Source organism: Bufo bufo, chromosome 1 (genome assembly GCF_905171765.1).
Source record: "Bufo bufo chromosome 1, aBufBuf1.1, whole genome shotgun sequence".
Classification (NCBI taxonomy): domain Eukaryota; kingdom Metazoa; phylum Chordata; class Amphibia; order Anura; family Bufonidae; genus Bufo; species Bufo bufo.
In genome coordinates, this window is record NC_053389.1 from 526,607,832 (window position 1) to 526,633,846 (window position 26,015).

Sequence of the window (26,015 nt, forward strand, 5' to 3'; positions counted from 1 at the left end):
TTACCGCATGCAGTACAGAATTTCCCATACGCAGGGCACTTGTCTTTCACACGGAAATGCAGACTGCCACAATACGTGCATGATACAGGCTGCTGCTCAGGTGAGTTGTGTGAGCGACTCTTGTGTTGAAACTTGTGCTGCTGTGAAGAGGCTATATTGATATTGTCAGTCGTCTTATCCTGCTCCATAGCTTTCATATGCTTGTCAGTACGTTCTGCGGTGTGACATATCTCAAGCGCTGTTTGCAAATCTAAATTGCGTTTCAAGTTACAAGTGGCGGCGTGTTTTCATTGATGATACCCAGAACCTGTTTATCACGAGTAAGTTCATCTTTCAAAAAGCCATACTCACAGCTTGCAGATTTTTCTCTTAGCCGTGTGACAAACTTGTCTATCGATTCACCGTCTTCTTGCTTGCAGCAGCCAAATATATATCTTTCATATATGACATTTTTAGAAGTCCTGGAGAATGTTTCTAATGCATCCAGGATGGCTTTGGTGTCATTCTTTTGCTCCTCTGTAAGGTTTAGATTATGCGAGTAAACATGGAGGCATTCTCTGCCCATCACCCTCCTCAGAGTGGCTGCCTTTAACCCTGTGGCGAGGCAATAGTCATCAAACTCAGTTTTGAAGGTGTCCCAGTTATAACAAACGTTGCCGCTTACCCTCATTGGCTCAGGCAGCGGAATGCCGTTAGCCGCCATGATGCTGCTATTGCTTGCGTCAAATGCTCAAATCCACGGACAGGAGACAGGAGACACCATCACGCTGCAAGGCTGGCAGGCTCTCAGCGGCAAATGTGCAGAAGCAGCGCAGATCCAGATACTTCTGACACCATGTTTCATGTGATGTAAATAAACACAGCGCGCGGGATTACTGCACAGGAGCCAATTATCGTCATTGGTGGCGCAGTGGCCACAGTCCCTCCCCTCCTCCTCCCCTCTCTTCTCATTAGTGGCAGTGGCACAGTGAGGAGCAAGGGAGAGATCTGATCTGATACACAGCACTAGTTCAGCAGTGGGTATAAAGCAATAGGGAAGGCAGGGGCACTTAAATGGGACCGCAAATCTGGAGATGCGGTGCAGAACGGGAGGACTACGGAGTGCTTTCGTGCTTCCGTTCCGCAAAAAGATAGACCTTGTCCTATCTTTTTGCGGAACGGACGGTTCGCGGACCCCATTCAAGTAAATGGGTCTGCGATCCGCATGTGGCTGGCCCATGGTTGGTGCCCGTGCATTGCGGACCGCAATTTACGGTCCGCAGCACACATTCGTGTGCAAGAGGCCTAAGGGACAATGCGCGTCACTTCCTGTGATTTATGGATTGACTGATTACCAATCCTAGCCCTCTTGCACATATATAAGTGGTCCAGCAGTATTCCCAGGTACCTGAGCATCAGAGATCCTTGTGTCCTGCAAAGGTTGCTGTTGTCTGTGCTGGTGTTCTTGTATACTTGACCCCTGCTTGTGTTTCTGGACTCCGCTACCTGTTTGATCCTTACCTGCGCCATCTCGAGTCTCCTGTTCATGACCTGGATTGCCTGACCTGTACCTTTGCCAACTGCCCTCACCCATTGTTTGTTTGACTTCGCTCCTGGTTACGACTTGGTCTGCTCACTACGTCTGTACCTCCGGTACCTCCTGGTCTGTCTGGACCAGCTGCTTCGTATGCCAGTCCTCCTCAAGAGGTAGCGACCTGATGTCCCCCCAGGAAATTCTATCTCCACCATCAGGGGTACTGTGAAGAACGAGGGGTTCACTTAGACAACGCCCTTAGAAAAGGTTGGTCACGTGGCACAGTGGTATCACACCCATGTATATGTGATGGGGTCAGCAATGACAGACTTCACTGAAGACCGCAAGTTAAAAAGTCCAAAATAGCGTTTTCCATCTACACATATTAAACCGTTATTTGTATGGATCCACATAAAAATTTACACAAAATGGCAAAAATTCACAACACAACACTTTTGTTAAACAAATGGATAACCTGTACATTTTTAATGGATGTTTTTATCAATGATGCCTTTCTGAGAAAGGAACGATAAAAATGTCCCCCTTCAATTGTGTGGGGGCTGTTAGTCATTAAAAATGGAACAGATAGAACATGGTCTATTTTTTCACATCTTTTATTCATTCGCTGTAAAAAAAACGCCTTGTGAATAACCCCATAGACTACTATTGTGCTTGAAACAGAGGTGTGATGGCCATTAAAAAACGTCCATCAATCACACATCCGTTTTAAGCCTTAACAAGGTTTTCATCACCTTATGCCTCATTCACACGTCAGTGTTTGGTCAGTGATTTCCATCAGTGATTGTATGCCAAAACCAGGTGCGCCTCTAAACATAGAACAGGTACAGATATTTCCCTTATACCTTATGTCTGTGGAGGCTCCACTGCTGATTTTGGCTCACAGTCACTGATGGAAATCACTGACCAAAACACTGATGTGTGAATGAGGCTTTACTCAGCATTGGATAAAAGGAGATCAGGCTCACACAGCCATCAGGACATCTAGCTTCCCATGCTCTCTGACTCGGGGCCTCATGCACACGACCGTTGTTTTATTCCGTGTCCGTTGTGCCGTTTTTCGTGATTTTCTGCGGACCCATTGACTTTCAGTGGGTCCGTTGAAAACTCGGCTAATGCACCGTTTGTCATCCGCGTCCGTGATCCGTGGTTCCAGTCCGTCAAAAAAATATAACCTGTCCTATTATTTTCGCGGAAAACGGTTCGCGGACCCATTCAAGTCAATGGGACCGCTAAAAAACACGGAGGCACACAAGATTGTCATCCGCGTCCGTTTTTTTCCTATCATTTGCATGGCAAACCGGTCTTAGATTTTTTTTTACTTTCCTTCATGTCTGGTGATCCTCCAAAAATAAAGGAAGACACACGGAAAAAAAAACGGAAACGGAACAACGGAACCCCATTTTGCGGAACGGAACACAACAACGGTCGAGGCTTTAGAAGCATTTTTGCTTGTATTTATTCCCCAGTAATGAACCCAGTAGCTCACCTGGGATTCCCTTGGGCAAGGGGAGAAAGTAGTACTGGAGTTAGGTGGAATGGCAGGTCCACATACCAACCTGCCCACCATTCTGAAAAAATCCAGACCAAACATGACTTTCAAAAAGACAGCCTCAGCAATCTACCATTGTTAAAGTAAGGCCTATTGCACACGACCGTATGGCTTTTTCAGTGTTTTGCAATCTGTTTTTCACGGATCCGTTGTTCCGTTTTTTGTTTCCGTTGTGTTTCCGTTTCTGTTCCGTTTTTCCGTTCCGTTTTTCCGTATGGCATATACAGTATACAGTAATTACATAGATAAAATTGGGCTGGGCATAACATTTTCAATAGATGGTTCAGCAAAAAACGGAACGGAAACGGAAGACATACGGATGCATTTCCGTATGTGTTCCGTTTTTTTGCGGACCCATTGACTTGAATGGAGCCACGGACTGTGATTTGCGGTCAATAATAGGACATGTTCTATGTTAAAACGGAACGGAAAAACGGAAATACGGAAACGGAATGCATACGGAGTACATTCCGTTTTTTGCGGAACCATTGAAATGAATGGTTCCGTATACGGACCGTATACGGAACGCAAAAAACGGCCAGTAAACGGGAAAAAAAAACGTCCGTGTGCAATAGGCCTAAACCTGCTTTCTGGATTTTTTTTTTTTACCTCATGCATCTCAGCAGTCACCCCCTCTAGTGCTTTCCCATACACAGTGTGACAGTACTTAGAAATTAGGGGTTATTTATCAAGGGACTTTTTACTATTTTAGTCATAAAAATAGATCCAAGTCCCCTTTTTGTCCAGCCAGTGTCAAGTTTTCGACAGCTGGGTGGAGCGGGAGCGGGAGCGTGTCGGTTGGAAACAGGCGTACATGCTGGTGTAGTTCTTCTGCCAGGCACATGGGTGCCTTAGGCCCCTTGCAGACAAGAGATACGGATTAGGTCCGGATACATTCAGTTAAAAATGCGTGATTTTGCAAGCAAGTTCATTCAGTTTTGCCTGCGATTGCGTTGTTTTTATCGCACGGGTAAAATGCACATTGATGCGTTTTTCACGCGTGTGATAAAAAACTGAAGGTTTACAAACAACATCTCTTAGCAACTATCCGTGAAAAACGCATCGCACCCGCACTTGCTTGCGGATGCGATGCAATTTTCACGCAGCCCAATTCTCTTCTATGGAGCCAGGGTTGCGTAAAAACGCAGAATATAGAACATGCTGCGATTTTCATGCAGCGCACAAATGATGCATGAAAAACAACGCTCATGTACACAGACCGATTGAAATGAATGGGTCCGGATTCAGTGCGGGCGCAATGCATTCGCATCACGCATTGCACCCGCGCCGAATACTCGCTCGTTTGAAAGGGTCCTAAATGTGCCTATGCGGATCAAAATATCCACATGGCCGTTTCCGTGAGGCCTAAAAAACTAGAATGAAGGTGAGCTGCAGCTTCATATTAAAAAGGCACTCCCACAGCAATCTTTTTGTCCCCTAGATTCATTCGTGTATTTTCAGCCTTTATTATGTATTTATGGTAGATCATGTGACCCCAACCACTATCACGATCACACTCACTGGATCCCAAAACGTCTGCCATGTGGACAGAAAAATCTGTTTCTCTATTAAGGCTACGTCTACACGACGACATTTGTCGCGCGACATTTTGTTGCACTAATGTCACGCGACAATTTTTATAATGGCAGTCTATGGTGTTGCACTGCAACATGCAACATGCTGCGACTGCGACGCAACAGTCGCCGGAAAATCCATTCGAGATGGATTTTTCTGCGACTGTTGCGTCGCAGTCGCTTCATGTTGCAGTGCAACACCATAGACTGCCATTATAAAAGGTGTCGCGCGATATTAGTGCAACAAAATGTTGCGCTACAAATGTTGCAGTGTAGCTGTGCCCTATCTGTCGCGCGACAAATGTCGTCGTGTAGACGTAGCCTTATTCCTAGAAAAGCCTTAGGGCTGTTTCACACGAGCGGATGCCGTGCGTGTCACCTGCAGCGTGAATGGCAGCCAAGCCCCGCACTGAACAGCAGAGACAAGGTACAATAACATGACTGATAATGCTCCGTGCCTCTCTCTGACCTTTTTACTACGAAATCAGGGTGACAACTTTATCTCACTGTCATTTTGTAGTAAGAAGGTCACCGAGAGGCACGGAGCATTATTAGTCATGTTATTGTACCTTGTCTCTGCTGTTCAGTGCGGGGCTTGGCTGTCAATCACGCTGCTGCCCTTAGGCCCCTTTCACACGAGCGTGACGGATTAGGTCCGGATGCGTTCAGGGAAACTCGCACCATTTTGCAAGTAAGTTGTCCGTTTTGTCTGCGATTGCGTTCAGTTGTTCAGTTCTTTCCGCGTGGGTGCAATGCGTTTTGATGTGTTTTTCAAGCGCGTGATAAAAAAACTGAAGGTTTACAAACAACATCTCCTAGCAACCATCAGTGAAAAACGTATTGCATCCACACTTGCTTCCGGATGCAATGCGTTTTTTCACTGAAGACCCATTCACTTCTATGGGGTCAGGGCTGAGTGAAAAACTCAGACTATAGAACATGCTGCGTTTTTCACGCAACGCAGAACTGATGCGTGAAAAAAAAAACGCTCATGTACACAGAACCATTGAAATGAATGGGTCAGGATTCAGTGCGGGTGCTATGCGTTCACGTCACGCATTGCACCCTCGTGGAAAACTCGCTCGTGTGAAAGGGACCTTAGTGTGGTCTAATAGGAATAAATATAGAAACTGCCTTCCCGTCCACATGACAAATGCTGGGGGATCCAATGAGTCTCATCGGGGGGCACATGATCTAACGATCAAAAAGTAATGGAGCCTGTGAATATATCAATAAATCGATATGTAAGTTTGATACAAAAAAGTTTATCTATACCAGGACATTTACAAATGAAGGAGAAGGGACTTTTTTTTTTTTTAAAGGTGGGGGGGTTCCTCAGACCCCTCATAACAAAGTCATCCTGAGAATCCCCATAATATTGCCATCATAATAGAGCCCCCCTCAGTTCCCACGCTTTCTCATACCAGTACCAGCCTCAAAATCTCATAACAGTGACAGACACAGATGCCCCGATAACATTATCATCATGGTTTGGCAACCCCTGTCCCCTGCATCAGGGAGAGGGTAGGAAGCCTTGGGAGGTTAGGGGAGGGAAGGCTGGCGGGCTTGGGTACTTTGATAGGGAAAGCCAGACGTTCTCCATAGGAATAAGGCTAGGGCTGCGCGACAATAAGTCGCAACTAAACTGCAACATTTGTCGTGCGACAATTTTTAGAATGATAATCTATGGTGTTCGCACTGCGACATGCTGCACATGACAGAAAAATCTATTTCGAATGGATTTTTTGCGACTGTCGCGTCGCAGCATGTCGCAGTGCGACACCATAGACTATCATTATAAAAATTGTCGCACGACATTGGTGCGACAAAATGTCGTTGTGTAGCCCCAGCCTAAGGCTAGGTCTACACGACAACAATAAGTCGCGCGACACATAGGGCACAACTACACTGCAACATGTCGTACAACTATTTTTATAATGGTAGTCTATGGTGTCGCACTGTGGCATGCGACATGCTGCGACTGTCGCAGAAAAATCCATCCTGAATGTGTTTTTTGCGACTGTTGTGTCGCAGCATCTTGCATGTCGCAGTGCGACAACATAGACTACCATTATTAAAAAAATTGTGCGACAAATGTCGTTGTGTAGACCTAGCCTAAGGCCTCCTGCACACGAACGTGTGCGCCCTGTGGTTGTGCTGCGGTCCGCAAAATGAGGGCCACAATGCACGAACACCCTCCGTGGGGCAACCGCAGCGGATCGCGGACCCATTTACTTTAATGGGTCCACGATCCGGCCGTTCCGCAAAAAAAGATAGGACATGTTCTATCATTTTGCGGAACGGAAGTACAGGACGAAACCCCACGGAGGCACTCTGTAGTGCTCCCTTAGGGTTCAGTTCTGTGCTTCCGTTCCGCACCATTACGCATCTCTGGATTTGCGGACCCATTGAAGTGGCGCAAACGTGGTCCGCAATACGGCAACGGGAAGCACACGTTTGTGTGCAGGAGGCCTAAAAGTGCATTTCCTGGACACTAAATATACACCCAGATGATATGAAGCTATGGTTATAATTAGTGATGAGCAAAGCGAACTTCAGATGTTATGTTCAAAACTTTGCATTAATATTGTATGGAGATCTGTCTCCGTACAGTATTAGAATATATGGGCGCCAATGAGCCAAAGTTAATTATTTGCAAAGTCACGCTTGACTTTGTTGAATAGCTTCAGTCATTGATTTTTAAAGTGGAAAACCACTTTAAAACTTGAAACCGAACTCAGCTTTGGTTCCGAGGTACCAGTCCGAACCGAAGAGATTTATATTTGCGTGTAAAACACCAGTCTTGATAAATGTCCCCCATAATGTCAGTGGGGGAGATTTATCAAACTGGCTTAGTGTCTGGCTTAGTGTCCCATAGCAACCAATCAGATTCCTCATTTCATTTTTTAAAAGAGCTCTGAAAAATGAAAGGTGGAATCTCATTGGTTGCTATGGGCAACTAAGCCAGTTCTACTTTACACCAGTTTGATAAATCTCCCCCGGTGAGTTTCACCTGTACAAGCCGTGTTTTGTGGTAAAACCAAGCACATTCTTACCACATAGCTCTTGGCATGCTTCAGCCCAAGGCTGCATTGTGTATGGGCATTCTTGTTTTTGAACGTAGGTGGGGTCCATTATCAAATTACTGATTCAAAGATCAAAGTCCACTTCCAGCAAAGGAAGTACTTATGGTGTGAGGATGCTTGAAACCTGATCTTCAAACATCTGGTTTCCCTCCCCAGTTGGATTTCATTAACTAAACACACCCTTTATGAGAAAAAGAGGCCGACCAGAAGCCCAGCGTTACTACAGAGGGCAACTTCTCCATCACTGACAGGGAAGGTAAGTTCTATGCACGTTCATTTCTTTAGAGGAATGGATGTTACAAAATACAATCTTACACACAACATGCGATATACAGGCACGCACACGCCGTGCGATGTACAGGCACACAGAACATTTAGCATACAGGCACAGACACCGTGTAATATACAGGTAGGCACACAGGAGGTAATTTACCAAAAAACGTTAAAAAGTTGCAAACCCCTTTTTGTGATGTTTATTATTAGCCATGCAACAGTATTTTGTCACATGGGTGTTTCAGCACCATGTTTGCTACTTAGAAGTGGCAGAGACCAGGGCTGGGACCTTGATCCTGGCAAATTTACTAACATTTATATCTTTTTCCAGGAATAAATGTTGTCAAAAAACGAGTCCACTCAGAGAACGGAGTGCTTTTTCTCTCCAGACGCATGGCTGCCCCGTAGATGTCTGCCTCACCATAAATTAGCCAAATCTTACAGCAGCGCAGGGGGAACTCTAAGGTCCCTTTCACATGAGTTTTCAGTGTGGATGCAATGCGTGACGTGAACGCATAGCACCCGCACTGAATCCTGACTCGTTCATTTCAATGGGTCTGTGTAGATGAGCGTTTATTATTTTTTTTACACATCAGTTGTGCGTTGCGTGAAAAACGCAGCATGTTCTATATTCTGTGTTTTTCACGCAGCCCTGGCCCCATAGAAGTGAATGGGGCTTCAGTGAAAAACGCATTGCATCCACAAGCAAGTGCGGATGCAATGCGTTTTTTCCCTGATGGTTGCTAAGGCCTCTTTCACATGAGCGTGACGGATTGGCTCCAGATGCAATGTGATTTTCACGCAGCCCCATTCACTTCTATGGGGCCAGCGTTGCGTGAAAAACGCAGAATATAGAACATGCTGCGTTTTTCATGCACCGCAGAACTGATGCGTGAAAAAAAAATTCTCATGTACACAGACCCATTGAAAGGAATAGGTCAGGATTCAGTGCGGGTGCTATGCGTTCACGTCACACGTTGAACCCGTGCGGAAAACTCGTGTGAAAGAGGCCCAAGAGATGTTTGTAAACCTTAAATTTTTTTATCACACGCGTGAAAAATGCATCAAAACACCCACGCGAAAAAAAATGAAAACTTGCTCGTGAGACCGGAGCAAAAAGCTGGTCTTAGTAAATGACCCTCAATATGCAGTATACAAGCACACACAGCATAGCAATAAACAGCGTATTTACTGTATGTGTATACTGTGACATACACAAATGTATGTATGTATATATATATATATATATATATTCCAGTTTTTTGTTTTTTTTTTGTTTTTTTTTTCAATGCATGGATTTTCATGTTTCTTCTGTACCATTACTAATGAGTTCAGTATGGCTAAATCCAGAAGGTCGTATAAATTCTTGGACGTTATTACCCCCTCTTAGCTGTTAAATTCCATATGTTGAGCAACTGTATTTGGTAATGTTTGTTTTCTTCCTGTTGAAATATATGTACATTAGGACACAATTGAATCTAGACTGAAGCCTTCCTCTAGACATACAGTCAGGTCCATAAATATTGGGACATCGACACAATTCTAACATTTTTGGCTCTATACACCATCACAATGGATTTGAAATGAAACGAACAAGATGAGCTTTAACCGCAGACTGCCAGCTTTAATTTGAGGGTATTTACATCCAAATCAGGTGAACAGTGTAGGAATTACAACATTTTGGATATGTGCCTCCCACTTGTTAAGGGACCAAAAGTAATGGGACATAATAATCATAAATCAAACTTTCACTTTTTAATACTTGGCTGCAAATCCTTTACAGTCAATTACAGCCTGAAGTCTGGAACGCATAGACATCACCAGAAGCTGGGTTTCATCCCTGGTGATGCTCTGCCAGGCCTTTACTGCAACGGTCTTCAGTTCCTGCTTGTTCTTGGGGCATTTTCCCTTCAGTTTTGTCTTCAGCAAGTGAAATGCATGCTCAATCGGATTCAGCTCAGGTGATTGACTTGGCCATTGTATAATATTCCACTTCTTTCCCTTAAAAAACTCTTTGGTTGGTTTTGCAGTATGCTTTGGGTCATTGTCCATCTGCACTGTGAAGCGCCGTCCAATGAGTTCTGAAGCATTTGGCTGAATATGAGCAGATAATATTGCCCAAAACACTTCAGAATTCATCCTGCTGCTTTTGTCAGCAGTCACATCATCAATAAATACAAGAGAACCAGTTCCATTGGCAGCCATACATGCCCACGCCATGACACTACCACCACCATGCTTCACTAATGAGGTGGTACGCTTAGGATCATGAGCAGTTCCTTTCATTCTCCATACACTTCTCTTCCCATCACTCTGGTACAAGTTGATCTTGGTCTCATCTGTCCATAGGATGTTGTTCCAGAACTGTGAATGCTTTTTTAGTTGTCGTTTGGCAAACTCTAATCTGGCCTTCCTGTTTTTGAGGCTCAGCAATGGTCTACATCTTGTGGTGAACCCTCTGTATTCACTCTGGTGAAGTCTTCTCTTGATTGTTGACTTTGACACACATACACCTACCTCCTGGAGAGTGTTCTTGATCTGGCCAACTGTTGTGAAGGGTGTTTTCTTCACCAGGGAAAGAATTCTTCGGTCATCCACCACAGTTGTTTTCCGTGGTCTTCCGGGTCCATTGGTGTTGCTGAGCTCATTGGTGTGTTCTTTCTTTTTAAGAATGTTCCAAACAGTTGTTTTGGCCACGCCTAATGTTTTTGCTATCTCTCTAATGGGTTTGTTTATTTTTTTCAGCCTAATGATGGCTTGCTTCACTGATAGTGACAGCTCTTTGGATCTCATCTTGAGAGTTGACAGCAACAGATTCCAAATGCAAATAGCACATTTGAAATGAACTCTGGACCTTTTATCCGCTCATTGTAATTGGGATAATGAGGGAATAACACACACCTGGCCATGGAACAGCCGAGAAGCCAATTGTCCTATTACTTTTGGTCCCTTAACAAGTGGGAGGCACATATGCAAACTGTTGTAATTCCTACACCGGTCACCTGATTTGGATGTAAATACCCTCAAATTAAAGCTGACAATCTGCAGTTAAAGCACATCTTGTCCATTTTATTTCAAATCCATTGTGGTGGTGTATAGAGCCAAAAATGTTAGAATTGTGTCAATGTCCCAATATTTATGGACCTGACTGTACCACTACTCACAAAAAGTTTGGGATTTGGCTTCTGGGTGAAATTGAGGCCCCCTTGCAGACGAGTGTTTGTTAAGCTGCGAGTCCACAGCGCAGCTCCCGACCTGAACTCCCAGCACTGCCGGGGTCACATAGCATTATACTGATTTATGATGCTATGTAACCCTTACAGTTCTGGAATGTATTGGATAACACTGACATAATGCTGTCAGTGTGATCCAATACATTCCAGAACTGTAAGGCCCCTTTCACACGGGCGAGTATTCCGCGCGGGTGCAATGCGTGAGGTGAACGCATTGCACCCGCACTGAATCCTGACCCATTCATTTCTATGGGGCTGTGCACACGAGCGGTGATTTTCACGCATACCTGTGCGTTGCGTGAAAATTGCAGCATGCTCCTCTTTGTGTGTTTTTCACATAACGCAAGCCCCATAGAAATAAATGGGGTTGCGTGAAAATCGCAAGCATCCGCAAGCAAGTGCGGATGCGGTGCGATTTTTTTTTATTTTTTTTTTTTCATGCACGGTTGCTAGGTGGCGATCGGGACCCGATCATTATGATTTCCCCTTATAACATGGTTATAAGGGAAAATAATAGCATTCTGAATACAGAATGCATAGTAAAATATGGCTGGATGGGTTAAAAAAAAATTCAATTTAAATTTAACTCGCCTTAATCCACTTGTTCACGCAGCCGGCATCTCTTCTGTCTTCATCTGTGAGCAATAGGACCTTTGATGACATCACTACGCTCATCACATGATCCATCACCATGGTGATGGATCATGTGATGGACCATGTGATGAACGCAGTGACGTCATCAAAGGTCCTATTGCTCACAGATGAAGACAGAAGAGATGCCGGCTGCGCGAACAAGTGGATTAAGGTGAGTTAAATTATAATAGCCCTCCAGCCCTATTGTACTATACATTCTGTATTCAGAATGCTATTATTTTTCCCTTATAACCATGTTATAAGGGGAAATAATACAATCTACACTACAACTAACCCAAACCTGAACTTCTGTGAAGAAGTTTGGGTCTGGGTACCACAGTCGGCTTTTTATCACGCGCGTGCAAAACACATTGCACCCACACGATAAAAACTGAACATCGGAACGCAATCGCAGTCAAAACTGACTGCAATTGCGTTCCTACTTGCGTGGGTTTGCCGCAATGCAGCGGGACGCATCCGGACCTAATCCGGACACGCCCGTGTGAAAGAGGCCTAAGGGTTACATAGCAGCATTATATTGATTTATGATATGTGACCCCGTCAGTGCTGGGAGGTCAGGCCGGGAGCTGCACTGTGGACTCGCAGCATGACACTCGCTCGTCTGCAAGGGGCCTTATGGAAAACGTAAAAAGTTCCTGCTACAGTGATATTATATCATGAAAATCAGGCATTTAAGTAGAAGCATGCAATGGTGATTTCCTCATATCAAACAATTTATTGAAACAAAAGCCAACACCAGTGGTGGGTATACTCCCATAAAAAATGTCAATGTCTCAAAAACTTGTCATGTGGCCATGAACATTAATTACAGCTTGACAACGACGTCTCATGCTGTCCACAAGCTGACTTATTGTCTGCTGAGGCATGGCATCCCACTCTTCTTGAAGGGTGGCGCTCAGGTCATTGAGGTTCTGGGATACAGAGTTACGAGTCTCTACACAGCGACTCAGCTGAGCCCATAGGTTTTCAATGGGATTCATGTCTGGAGAAAGTGCAGGCCCCTCAATTTGAGGTACCCCAGTCTCCAGCAGCCGTTCCCTAATGATGCAACCTTGATGAGCTGGCGCATTGTCGTCCATGAAGATAAAATTAGGCCTGTGTTGTTCATGCAGAGGCACAATGACTGGATTAATGAAGTTATTCAAGTAGTATGGGCTTGTCACAAAGTGTAGGGCAGTTCTGTATTGACTAGACACACCTGGCCACACTGTAACACCACCACCACCAAAGGCTCATCTGGTGACAAGTGGTGGATGCATATCGCTCTCCTTGACGTCTCCAACATTGTTGGTGGCCATCATTTCTGTTCAGCGTGAATCGACTGAGGCCCACTGGTCCCTTGTCCAGTGTGGGTGCACTGAGGCCCACTGGTCCCTTGTCTAGTGTGGGTGCTCGTGGCCCGTGCAAGACGATGATGCCTCTACCTGGTGGTGTGGTCAGGTACCCTTGCAGGTTATATAGCATGCAGACCACTCTGATGTAAATGGTTTTGAATGGTCTGATGTGACACTTGGGTGCCTCTCCCCTCCCTTAAATGTGCATGGAGTTGTGTGGCATTCCTTATCTGGTTCTGCAGGGCATTGTTCACAATGAAGCGGTCATCAGTGTGGGATGTGGCTAAAGGACGTCCATTTCTATGTTTCTCTGTGACTCTTCCAGTCTCTCTGTATCAACCTACTGATGACACTCTAAGCCCAGTGACCATAGTGTGCAAGCATGGCCACCACTGACAGATTGCAAGGTGGTCGTAACCATGGAAACGAGCGGGGTATAATGCGATGGAAAAATGATTCCAGCCAGCAAAGGAAGCAATATGGACAATCGCAATACACTAGCAAGTGCCTTGTATTAACTTTGTCTACATGATAGATGCCATTTGCTGAAGTGACACAACTCCTTTAACTTGCAGTAACCCAACTTGGCCACTATACTTTGAACAGAGCTATGCTTCTTGCTCCATTCAAGAGCTAGTTCCTGCATTGGAGACCACAGGGAAAAGCTGATCAGTAGGGATGCGAGGTGTCAGGTCCTCATTGATCGGATATTAATGACGTAGACTGAGGATAGGTCATCAATATCAGGAGCCTGGAAAACCTCTTTTAGAAGCCCTTCCAGCTCTCTAGGGTCACCTGGCAGAGGGGGAATCACATGACTAGTTCCATCTCTTATGTGCAAGATTTGTGGGGCTGGTTTCTACAACCTGTCTAAAATATAGTACATTCTCTCTTATGGCCTCCTGAGAAAACTTTTGCTCTGTGTATGGCTGGCTTTTTTATTTATTTTTATTTCTAGGTTTTACCTTTTCTTTACCATTTTACCATGGTCAGTCATATAAGGCTCTGTTCACACTTAGTTTTTATACTGTTTGGCATATTCACTGATATGTTTTTGTTCCAGGTTCCCTTGGTAATGAAATGCGTAGTATATTATGCGTTCAGTACAGTACACCTTGCAGTACCACCAGACGTATGCCAAAAGGATAAATATCAAACTCATCTAAAAACATGCAAAAATCCTAAATACACAAAGAAAATGTTGCAGTTCACGGGTGCAGTAACCTGGGAGAAATCCATGATTTTTTTTTCAGCCTTTCATTCCATTTTGGCACGATGGTATTAACACTAACAGTATCAACTGCTCCACACCTTACACAATATCTAAGAATAGATCATGAGACATAAAGTTACTACCCGTGGCAGCACCTGCTGTATACCAGGAATCGTGGAGACAAGCAACCTTGGCCCAGATTTACTAATGGAATGTGTCTGTGCCTAAAATCTGTCTAAAAAGTGGCACAAATTGATGCAATTTTGGGAAACTAGGGTTTCTACATGTTTTTCTGTCTTGATCGAAAGGGGTTGGAGTTTATTAGAAACGGGCAGGGCCTAAGATGTACCGTTTTGCTCCTTAAATTGTGCCAGAATTCTGACACAAAATTTTTTTGTCCGAAAGGAAGCCGACCAGTAGTTGGTATAGGGTCAGAGAAAAGTGTCTATCCCTGCACTAGATCTATCATCCAGCGATTCCAGCCTAAGCAGGGGTGTAGCTATAAGAGAAGCAGGGGAAGCGGCTGCTTTGGGGCCCAAACTCAGAAGGGGCCCACTTAGGAGGAGGACAAAGATTTTATTGTAAGGGCCCCCTCTACAGTATTATACAGTGACACTGTAGAAGACGGACAGAGCGTCTGCTGGGCCTCGTCTGAAAGTGTGATCTTGACTAGCCACAGGAGCGGGGTTGCACAGGAGTTAGGAGTTGCAAAGAAGTTACTGGTGGTGGGGGGCCCTTTCAAAAATTTGCTGTGGGGCCCGGTCATTTCTAATTACGCCACTGAGCCTAAGCCACTGTGATAAATCTGATGCAGCCGGACAGCTGGTCTAAGATTACACAATCTATAGGATCAGTAAATCTGGGACACTGTATAAAAGACCTACAGTAATCCCGTGATTTTACTTTATTTACAGGAGAAAACATTTGGAACAGCACATCACATATAAGGTGTCACTGCTGGTGCCCTAACCATTTAATCATTATGATATTATATGCAATAACTGTAGACAGGGCTGGACTGGCCATCTGGCAAATGCCGGATGGGCTGGTGCCAGAGTGGACCACTCCAGGGGCATTGTTAGGCCAAAACATCTGGATCTTGGGCACAGGATATTTTGCCCAGTGCCCCGGACGCAGTGGCCACAGTATAAACAACAATTTTGCCATACTCAGGCGATATAATGCGATTTTAAAAAAAATGAATCAAGCCAGCAAAGGAAGCAATATGGACAATCACAATACATTAGTGAGTGCCTTGTATTAACTTTCCCTACATAATAAATGCCATTTACTGATTTAAGACAACCCTTTAAATAATGATGGCTTTATCATTAAAATGGTGTTGCATGTAAGCATCAGCTTCCTGGATTCAGAAGGAAACACTTTACTTCTTCCTATACAAAGAAAAGTAATAAAATATAAGAAATAACAAAAAATCAGAGCTTACTTCTCCAAGTGTAGGCACATATTTATCATGCATCTTTCATAAAGCGGATGCCCTAACCAGAATGCCATTGTCTAATGCGCCATTACCACCACACGATACAGAATGGAGATTTCTCAAATCCATAAAATATAATCCTTATCCTCCATTTTCCCCATGTCCTGACCCTATCTGCACTTACACTTAACAATATGTACCCAGCCAGGGGCATAGCTAAAGGCTCATTGGCTCTGGTGAAAGAGTTCAGCTTGGGGGCTCCCCCTTCACTCTGCATTGGTGCACCTAGCTTTTCCGCTGCCCGAGGCAAATATTGAAATGCCCCCCCCCATGCCAAAATTTCAACCTAACCCCTTCCCTCCAGTCCTACTGTTAAAGGGGTTGTGCTCTTTTTACTACTGATGACCTATCCTCAGAATAGGTCATCAATATCAGATCGGCCGGGGTCTTCCGGCATCCCCCAACGATCAGCTGTTTGAAGAGAGGGCATCGCTCGTATGAGAGCTGCTTTCTCTGTTCTGTTCACCTGCTCGCCGTAGAATTTGCAGTGATGAGCAGGTAAACGGAGCAGAGAAGGCAGCGCTCGTACAAAAAAAAAAACACACCTTTTTAAAGACACACAGGTTAATACAGCACCACATACCTCTTGCATCCAGTGACTTCTCTTCTCTGATGTAGATATTCTCTTTCCTTTTCTTCTCCTGTTAGACCAGACCACCATGGTGACTTCTTTCAGCCAAGCCTCGTCTCTGCAGATTTTAACAAACAGACATCTTATTTTCCTACTTTTCCATCATCCTTTCACCTTCTCAACACCCCATCCTGCAACCCCCAATACTGTGTCCACTGTGTTCCCCAATACTTTCCTGCAGAAACAGTCCCCCTGAAAATACTGGTACCACACAGATAATGCATCAGTACAAAAAAAATCCCTTTTATATTGTGCGCTAGTACGAAAAATCCCCCCCTTCCTTTCATATCAGACTCCCATATAAAACCCTAAATGAGATCCTCCCATCTCAGACCAAACCCCCTTTAGACCTTTGTCAGACCCCATAGAAGACCCCAATTTTAGACCTTAGATCAGACCCCTATTAGGCCTCCATGTAAGACCCTTACCCAATATCAGACCTCAGGACCCGCATATCAGACCTCCAGACCCCCAATCAGACCTCCAGATCAGACCGTAAAATAATAAAGTAACTTTTACTTACCTCTCCTGCCGCCATTCTCCCTGTCCTGTTTTTTTATTTTTATTTTTTCTCTTCTCGGGGCCCCCGCTGCATTCACCTGACCTCCTGCAGGTTCAGGCTTCTCTCCCCCTCCTCCTGCAGACTAGTGAGTGCTTCCAGTACCTCTGGGCCCCCCTGGCTTAGGTGTCCCGTCGTAACTGCGACCTCTATAGTTACGCCAGTGTACCCAGCTACTCTACACATGTAATACCCTTTCAATGTCTTCAGATTAATTAAAATAATTTCCTTGTGTTTCCTTCTATTTTAAGGTAATATTACAAGTGACATCCAAGTGTTTGATAATGTTGAAGTCCAGAAGCCTCCTGTGCCTAATATGGTTTTCTGCAGCAATCCATTTGAACATTATCAATGGCGAGAGGAATAGGCAAGCAAAATCGCCTCTTTTGGAGAACAGACCTTTTATTGCAATTTGGAACGCCCCTACACAGCAATGTAGACGCCGGTATGAAATTGACTTGGATCTCAGTGTCTTCGATATAGTTGCAAACCGTAATGAAACCTTGAGTGGGCAAAACGTAACAATATTTTATCACACCCACCTAGGATATTACCCCTATGTTACTGACAATGGGGAGTCTGTACATGGTGGTGTGCCACAAAATAGAAGCTTAGAGGAACACATTAGTAAGGCTGCACAAGATATTATTAACCGTATACCAGATAAAGATTTCCAAGGCCTTGGAGTTATTGACTGGGAGAACTGGAGACCACAGTGGGACAGAAACTGGGGAAGCAAAGACCTCTACAGGGAAAAATCTATAAAGTTGGTAAAGGATCGCCATCCAGACTGGCCTATGCACTTGCTCAGAAAACAGGCCAAGGAAGAATTTGACTCTGCTGCACGGAGTTTTATGGGAGACTCTGTCCTCCTAGCTCGGAAGATTAGACCAGAAGGCCATTGGGGCTACTACCTCTTTCCTGATTGCTACAATTATGATTATAAGCAGAATCCTCATTCATACACAGGACAATGTCCAACTATTGAAATAAAGCGTAATGACTACCTGTACTGGATGTGGGAATATAGCAATGCACTATTCCCTTCCATCTATTTAGACTATGTTCTTCAGTCCAGCTCAAATGCCCAAAAATTTGTTCATCATAGGCTTAAAGAAGCAGCACGAGTTGCTTCCATGTCAAAAAGATCATATGAACTGCCTATTTATGCCTATGCAAGGCCTTTTTACTCATTAACACTTTATACTTTATCTCAGGTAAGTAGGTAGTTCTTGTTACCTTGGTGGAAAAGGCACATCAAAATTACCAACCTCCTATCATTGCTGGAGGTTCACTGTAAGGATCTGAGAGGATGGATAATGAACAGTATTCAAAGCTCTCTGTGTATATGTCTGCTAGAAAGCTTGCCATACACAAGAGATGTAAGTTGGCTAACCCTGCTGATTCGGGACCATCTAACATGTATGTGGGTCTCCCAAGTCTCCTTCGTTGGAAGATAAGATTTGGTAACTGTCCAATCATTACGTTCTTGGGAGAGATCAGCCACTGCCAGAGATGATTGCTTGCTTGGCCAAGCTAAACAGTCATGTGTATGAGGAGATCATGTGTGATAGCTGTGAGCCCAAAACTCAAACGTAATTTATAAAGGTGAACTGGGGATAATATTGTACCCACTGTTTGTCCGTCTGCAGCACTTAAAGGGGTTGTGCAGTCGGTATATATTGATGACCTCAGGATATGTCATCAATATCTGATCGGCAGTGGTCTGACACCCAGCACCCCCGCTGATCAGCTGTTTGAAGAGGGAGCGCATTACTTCCTTTTCATTACACTGCCTGTCATCTCAGGAGGGCAGTATAATTACAAGTGTTTGCTTCATTCACTTGAATGGAGCCAGTACTTGTAATTACACTACACTACCGATACAGGGAAGATGACATGTATTGTAATGAAGAGGAAGTAGCATCCGCATAGAGCGCCACCTCCTCTTCAAACAGCTGATCGTAGGGGTGCTGGGCGTCGGACCCCCGCCGATCAGATATTAATGACCTATCCTGAGGATAGGTCATCAATATATACTGTCTGCACAACCTCGTTAACTTATGTATGGGGGTTATCTTTTCAGATTTTTCTACAGCAGAGTAGTGGGAAATGGCTCCTGCTGTAGTGAGGCAAGCGCAGCACACCACAAACAGCGTACATGTGCAGCACACAGGTCAGACACACACTGGATACATACACGACACAAATCAGACTTGGCACATGGCACTTTGAACAAGTGCAGAACACACATCAGACAGACCCTGCACGTACACACACATCACCACTGTAAACATATCATTAGGTCACCTTGCTATGACTACTACTCCCATCCCAGTATTGACTTCCAACATGGTGACTCCCACAGATTTATAGCCCTGAACCATGCTGATTAAGTTCCACCCAGTTACAACGCTAAGCCCAAAACTTATCCAGGTAAAGCTGTATGTTCCTCAGGGACCTAGTGCAACCTTGTCCACTGGTCACATCCCTCCTTCATTCTATTACTTCTAACCATAAGAAGCACAAATGGTAATGAGCTTGGAGTTACCTACTTGAAAACGGTGAGATCTTCACTGATTAATACATTATAAACCTTATGCTGGTATACTCTTGATGAAGCTCTATTGTGGCGAAACCGGCTGGGTATGGACAGTTTTATACATGGTTTTACTGTCGAAGAGAAGCATCCTGTAAATAAAATAAAGGAAGCGGGAAAGCCACTTTTTACATCAGAATCTACCCAGTCTTTGCTTTTTTTTTTCGTTGTCCTTCCTCTTTTCGCATTATCCTTCACAATTCACGAGGAGCGCAGTGAGTGAACACACTGGTGGATTTGAACCAGAGGACTGATCCTGTGCAGCATCCATAGTGAAGAGAGCAAGGAAGCAAGCGTTGAATCGTCCAGCCACAGAAGCGGCTGAACAGGGACTCCAGAGGTGCTCTGTGTCAGAACAAGCACTGAAGCCACAAGTACCAAGACGAGCAAGCAGAGTGTGAATTTCTGGGACTGACGTATCATCTGAAGGGTGAGGTCGCCCAATGTCTGATACATGTACTGACTATTTTCAAATGGGGAGCTCCGAGGTCATAACCATTTGTGCTCGTTATTTCACTCAAGCTGTAATAGTTATAAGGGAGCTCTTCTAAATTCTCAGGTGTGTTTTACTTCTAACAAATATTACAGACGGGAAGGCCACCCTCTCTCTTCTGGACCTCTGTGCAGCTGCATACAGGCTATATGTCCACCCCTGGTCTGTGAATAGAAATTATTGGGGAGATTTCCCAAAAAAAGGTACAAGGGAAAAGTGGCTTAGATGCCCATAGCAACTTTTTATTTTCCAAAGGAGCTCTGAAAAATAAAGGTGGAATCTGGAATCTGATGTGTATATGTGTTTTGGGATTACAAATAGCATATGACAAAATATGAAACAAATAGGATAAAAGTGGATGATATTAAGGCAGATATGTTCTAATTTTGTATTCTATATTTAGTTTTCCATTTTACCTTAGTGACAACATTTTCACACATTACCTCAGGGGTGGATTGGGAACATGAAGTGGCCCTGGAAAAAAAAATAAAAGTGGACCCATTTTGCAATTGGGTCCAAATTGACTAAAGGAGGTCCAACACAAGTAGAGGGGGCCAACAATACCATATTGTGGCACATTATATCACCCCAGCATAGCCAACTACTACAGCGCATCATAAAATACTGCCCCAGCAGCACAAAATACCTCCCCAAAAACTGTCCTTCTGTGATGACCAACCCCAGCTGCCATGTTTTGTCCTCCTACTTCAGTTGCCTCACGATGGCAATACAGTTGAATTCAGGAGTCAGGTGGGGAGTATCAGATCATTACTTGCCATTAGAGATAAGCGAAGTTCTCAAAACTTAGATTCGGCTGTTTTGTCGAATTTCATCAAAGAATTGCATTTCTTGTGAGTAGCGGGCAGAATGACAGGGAATGGTGTTGGTGCCACCCCCTGTCATTGAACCCCTCAGATGCCGCGTTCATAGCTGATCCTTATCCATTTGTTTGCGAAGAGTCAGGCGTGGCCATCTTGATTCAAAATGCAGCATGAAATCTCGGGCAGAGCATGATTATGTCATCATGCTGGCAGGCGTGGTGACGTCATACGTCACAGTACACAATATTTTGAGAAGAACTTAAATCAAGATGGCCGCAGTGGACTCTTCGCACCCAAATGGATCAGAGGAGTATTAATTTTTATTTTTTACTACCATTCTAGGAAAAATTGATTTGTTGCCACAAAGCATGAGGAAATCTGGCTTTGCGGTGAATTGAATTTTCCCTGAAATTCGGATCGAAGTCCACTTTGTGAACTTCGATTTGCTCAACACTACTTGTCACAGCTGGCGGCCATGAGGAGGGCTCAGGCGGCCCCCTGGGAAGTTTCCCTGTAAGGTCTATGGCCAGTCTACACCTGCATCACCTTGACAATTTATTAAGAAAAAATAATACAAACCAACATGTTCAAACGGTATTACATTATATCACATAAGAAGTGCCAGTCTTTCTAGTTTTTTTTTCTGTTTCTGCATCATCTCCTGGCTTTGCTGAAAAAGCTGTAACAATGTTTACACAACAGAAAATGCATCAAAATGACGTGTGAATCCTACCTAAAGCTTAAAGGGAACCTGTCACCGGGATTTTGTGTATACAGCTGAGGACATGGGTTGCTAGATGGCCGCTAGCACATTCGCAATACCCAGTCCCCATAGCTCTGTGTGCTTTTATTGTGTAAAAAAAAAGCAATTTGATACATATGCAAATTAACCTGAGATGAATCCTGTACGTGAGAGGAGTCAGGGACAGGACTCATCTCAGGTTAATTTGCATGTGTATCAAATCGTTTTTTTTACACAATAAAAGCACACATAGCTAGGGGGACTGGGTATTGCGGATGTGCTAGCGGCCATCTAGCAACCCATGTCCTCAGCTGTATACACAAAATCCCGGTGACAGGTTCCCTTTAAAGGGAACCTGTCACATTGAAAATGGTGTCCGATCTGCAGGCAGGAAGAGTGGAGCCGATTTTAATATATAGTTTTGTGGGAAAATATTTTATATAAATTGCATTTTATAAAGTTCTTACTCCTTGTGGGCCTTAACACCTTCAGGACCCTGCCATTTTTCACCTTAAGGACCAGGCCATTTTTTGCAAATCTGACATGTCTCTTTATGTGGCGATAACTTTTTAAAATGCTTTTACTTATCCCAGCCATTCTGAGACTGTTTTCTTTAGGGACCCTAAAGCGTGAGAAGTAGTTTGGAATCCAAATGCGTAAAAATGCCCTGTGAAATCCTAAAGGTACCCATTGGAATTTGGGCCCCTTTGCGAATCTTGGCTGCAAAAAAGTGTCACACATGTGGTATCGCCGTACTCAGGAGAAGTAGGGCAATGTGTTTTGGGGTGTATTTTTACATATACCCATGCTGGGTGTGAGAAATATCTCTGTAAATGACAACTTTTTCCATTTTTTTTTTTAATACAAAGTTGTCAATTTACTGAGATATTTCTCTCACCCAGCATGGGTATATGTAAAAATACACCCCAAAACACATTGCCATACTTCTTCTGAGTACGGCGATACCACATGTGTGACACTTTTTTGCAGCCAAGATGCGCAAAGGGGCCCAAATTTCAATGAGTACCTTTAGGATTTCACAGGGCATTTTTACGCATTTGGATTCCGTGAGGGGTATGGTGAGTTTATGTAAGATTTTATTTTTTGTCACAAGTTAGTGGAAAATGGGACTTTGTAAGAAAAAACTAAAAAACAAAAAAAAAAACTATTTCCGCTAACTTGTGCCAAAAAAAAAAATCTTCTATGAACTCGCCATGCCCCTCAAAAGTGATCTTTATAGCGCCGCAGCGATTTTACGGTGTTTTTGCAGTGATCAGAAAAAAAATAATTCTGTCACTGCGGTGGGGCGGACTGAACGCAAGTGTGCGCACAAGATCAGGCCTGATCGGGCGAACACTGCGTTTTTTGTAGAGCCTATAGAACATGTCCTATTCTTGTCTGCAATTGCGGACAAGAAAGGGCATTTTCTATATAGTTCTGGCAATGTGCGGGTCCGCAAAATGCGGAAAGCACATTGCCGGTGTCCGTGTTTTGGTTTTGCGTTGATCCGCAAAACACATACGGCCGTCTGAATGGAGCCTTACAGGGGGGCGATCAATGACAGGGGGGTGATCAGGGAGTCTATATGGGGTGATCAGGGGATAATAAGGAGTTAATAAGTGACGGGGGGGTGTAGTGTGGTGATTGGTGCTACTTACAGAGCTGCCTGTGTCCTCTGGTGGTCGATCCAAGCAAAAGGGACCACCAGAGGACCAGGTAGCAGGTATATCAGACGCTGTTAACAAAACAGCGTCTAATATACCTTTTTGGGGTTAAAAAAATCGCATCTACAGCCTGCCAGCGAATGATCGCTGCTGGCAGGCTGTAGATCAACTTCTCAGCTGCGAATTGCTGTGAACGCGCGTTCACGCGAAATCTCGGGTCTCACGAGATGACTCCTTTTGGCGTTAGTGTGATGGCAAGCGGTTAAGGTCCAAGGAGCAGGAATTTAAGTAACTTAAAAAGTTATAACAAATCTTTTCCCATAAAACTATATATTAATCTGCTCAGCTCCTCCGCTCTATAACAAGCTGCCTGCAGATTACACTGCATTTTCATGGTGACAGGTTCCCTTTTAAATGATTTCTCTTCTAGATTAGAATAATTGAAACTGGAAACATAACCTCCTCAGCAGCCAATTTGATACTGTTCTGTTATACATTTATATACAGTAACATATGCATTACAATGTGCACATATTTCATTGAATCAGTCCTTAAAGGGGTTTTCTCCTCTCAGACAATGGGGGCCTATCGCTAGGATATGCCACCATTGTTTTATAGGTGCGGGTCTCACCGCTGGGACTCACACCTATATAAAGAATGGAGCCCCGAAAGTGAAGGAGAGCGGACAGCGCATGCGCAGCCGCCCTCCATTCATTTCTATGGGGCCGCCGAAAATAGCCGAGCACTGGCTCGGCTATTGCCGCCTGCCCCATAGAAATTAATGGGAGCATGGGCCGTGCATGCGCTGTACGCTCCCATTCACTAATATGGGAGAGGCGGGGATTAGCGCTTGGTGGTGGACAGACCCCAGGAAATCTGGGGTCCTCCAGCCACAGCGCTCCCCACTCCGTTCTCGATATAGGTGCGGGTCCCACCTAGCAATATGCCCCCATTGTCTAAGATGGGAATACCCCTTTTAGATCATAATAAAAATCTGTCATTTTTAAAATGTCACATTTTGGTCATTTTAGATTGACCTAGTACATACAATTGGAGAAAGTGCTGCAATGGGTGCAGCAGGAGTTGTACTGTGGGGAGGCAGCGACTATTCCAGTACACCGGTAAGATTATTAATCAGAAAACAAAATCATAAAAATTCACCAAAGAGAGTTTCTAATTTTACAATATGTGCTATCTTCTTTGGTTTTCCAGGACAGCTGCAATTTAGTGAAGAAATTTATTGATGGAAAACTTGGACATTACATAGTTAATGTCACTAAGGCTGCTAAGCTTTGCAGCAAAGTCTTGTGTAACAATAATGGAAGATGTCTAAGGAAGCATCAAGACTCGGCAGCTTACTTGCACTTGAATCCAAAGAATTTTAAGATCGAGCCCCATTTGTCTGGTAAAGGGCATAATGTGAGCGGCTACCACGGGAAGGAAGATGTCCACTACATGAAGCAGAAGTTTGCGTGCCAGTGCTTTGAAGGCTGGACAGGAATGTTTTGTGAATTCCCACAACTTGAGGATCTACATTGGAAAACTGAAATCTCCTATGATGGATCAGACTTATTGTTTCATTCTTTCAGCTATTTGTTCTATACTCTTCTCCAAATTATTATTTTCCTCAATTTTTACAATTAATTTATTGAATGCTCTAACATTCACATAAAATGCAATGTCCTGATAGTATCCTACAGGACTGTGTGTATGTCGAGAAACTGGGGCAAGTAAACCGTTTTTAAAAGAGAATCATCATCCACAATGAAAAAAATACCATATACAGTTGCAAGAAAAAGTATGTGAACCCTTTGGAATGATATGGATTTCTGCACAAATTGGTCATAAAATGTGATCTGATCTTCATCTAAGTCACAACAATAGACAATTACAGTCTGATTAAACTAATAACACACAAAGAATTAAATGTTACCATGTTTTTATTGAACATACCATGTAAACATTCACAGTGCAGGTGGAAAAAGTATGTGAACCCTTGGATTTAATAACTGGTTGAACCTCCTTTGGCAGCAATAACTTCAACCAAACGTTTCCTGTAGTTGCAGATCAGACGTGCACAACCGTCAGGAGTAATTCTTGACCATTCCTCTTTACAGAATTGTTTCAGTTCAGCAATATTCTTTGGATGTCTGGTGTGAATCTCTTTCTTGAGGTCATGCCATAGCATCTCAATCGGGTTGAGGTCAGGACTCTGACTGGGCCACTCCAGAAGGCGTATTTTCTTCTGTTTAAGCCAATCTGTTGTTGATTTACTTCTATGCTTTGGTTAATTGTCCTGTTGCAACACCCATCTTCTGTTGAGCTTTAGCTGGTGGACAGATGGCATTAAGTTCTCCTGCAAAATGTCTTGATAAACTTGGGAATTCATTTTTCCTTCGATGATAGCAATCCATCCAGGCCCTGACGCAGCAAAGCAGCCCCAAAGCATGATGCCCCCACCACCATACTTCACAGTTGGGATGAGGTTTTGATGTTGGTGTGCTGTGCCTCTTTTTCTCCACACATAATGTTGTGTGTTTTTTCCAAGCAACTCA

General features: G+C 44.0%; 1 protein-coding gene across 2 annotated transcripts; it reads left to right on the forward strand.

The window, feature by feature from the left end:
* Window positions 1–25,283, forward strand: HYAL4 (hyaluronidase 4). 2 transcript variants are annotated; one of them, XM_040411851.1, is made up of 5 exons: window positions 1–100; window positions 7,900–7,999; window positions 17,393–18,358; window positions 24,492–24,581; window positions 24,673–25,283. In XM_040411851.1, exons 3-5 carry the CDS (start codon window positions 17,426–17,428, stop codon window positions 25,102–25,104), a joined length of 1,455 nt encoding a protein of 484 aa, XP_040267785.1. In that variant the 5' UTR covers window positions 1–100; window positions 7,900–7,999; window positions 17,393–17,425; the 3' UTR covers window positions 25,105–25,283. The 2 variants fall into 2 exon arrangements, with proteins under 2 accessions (XP_040267785.1, XP_040267778.1); XM_040411844.1 differs by lacking the exon at window positions 7,900–7,999.
* Window positions 25,284–26,015: the final 732 nt, after the last annotated feature.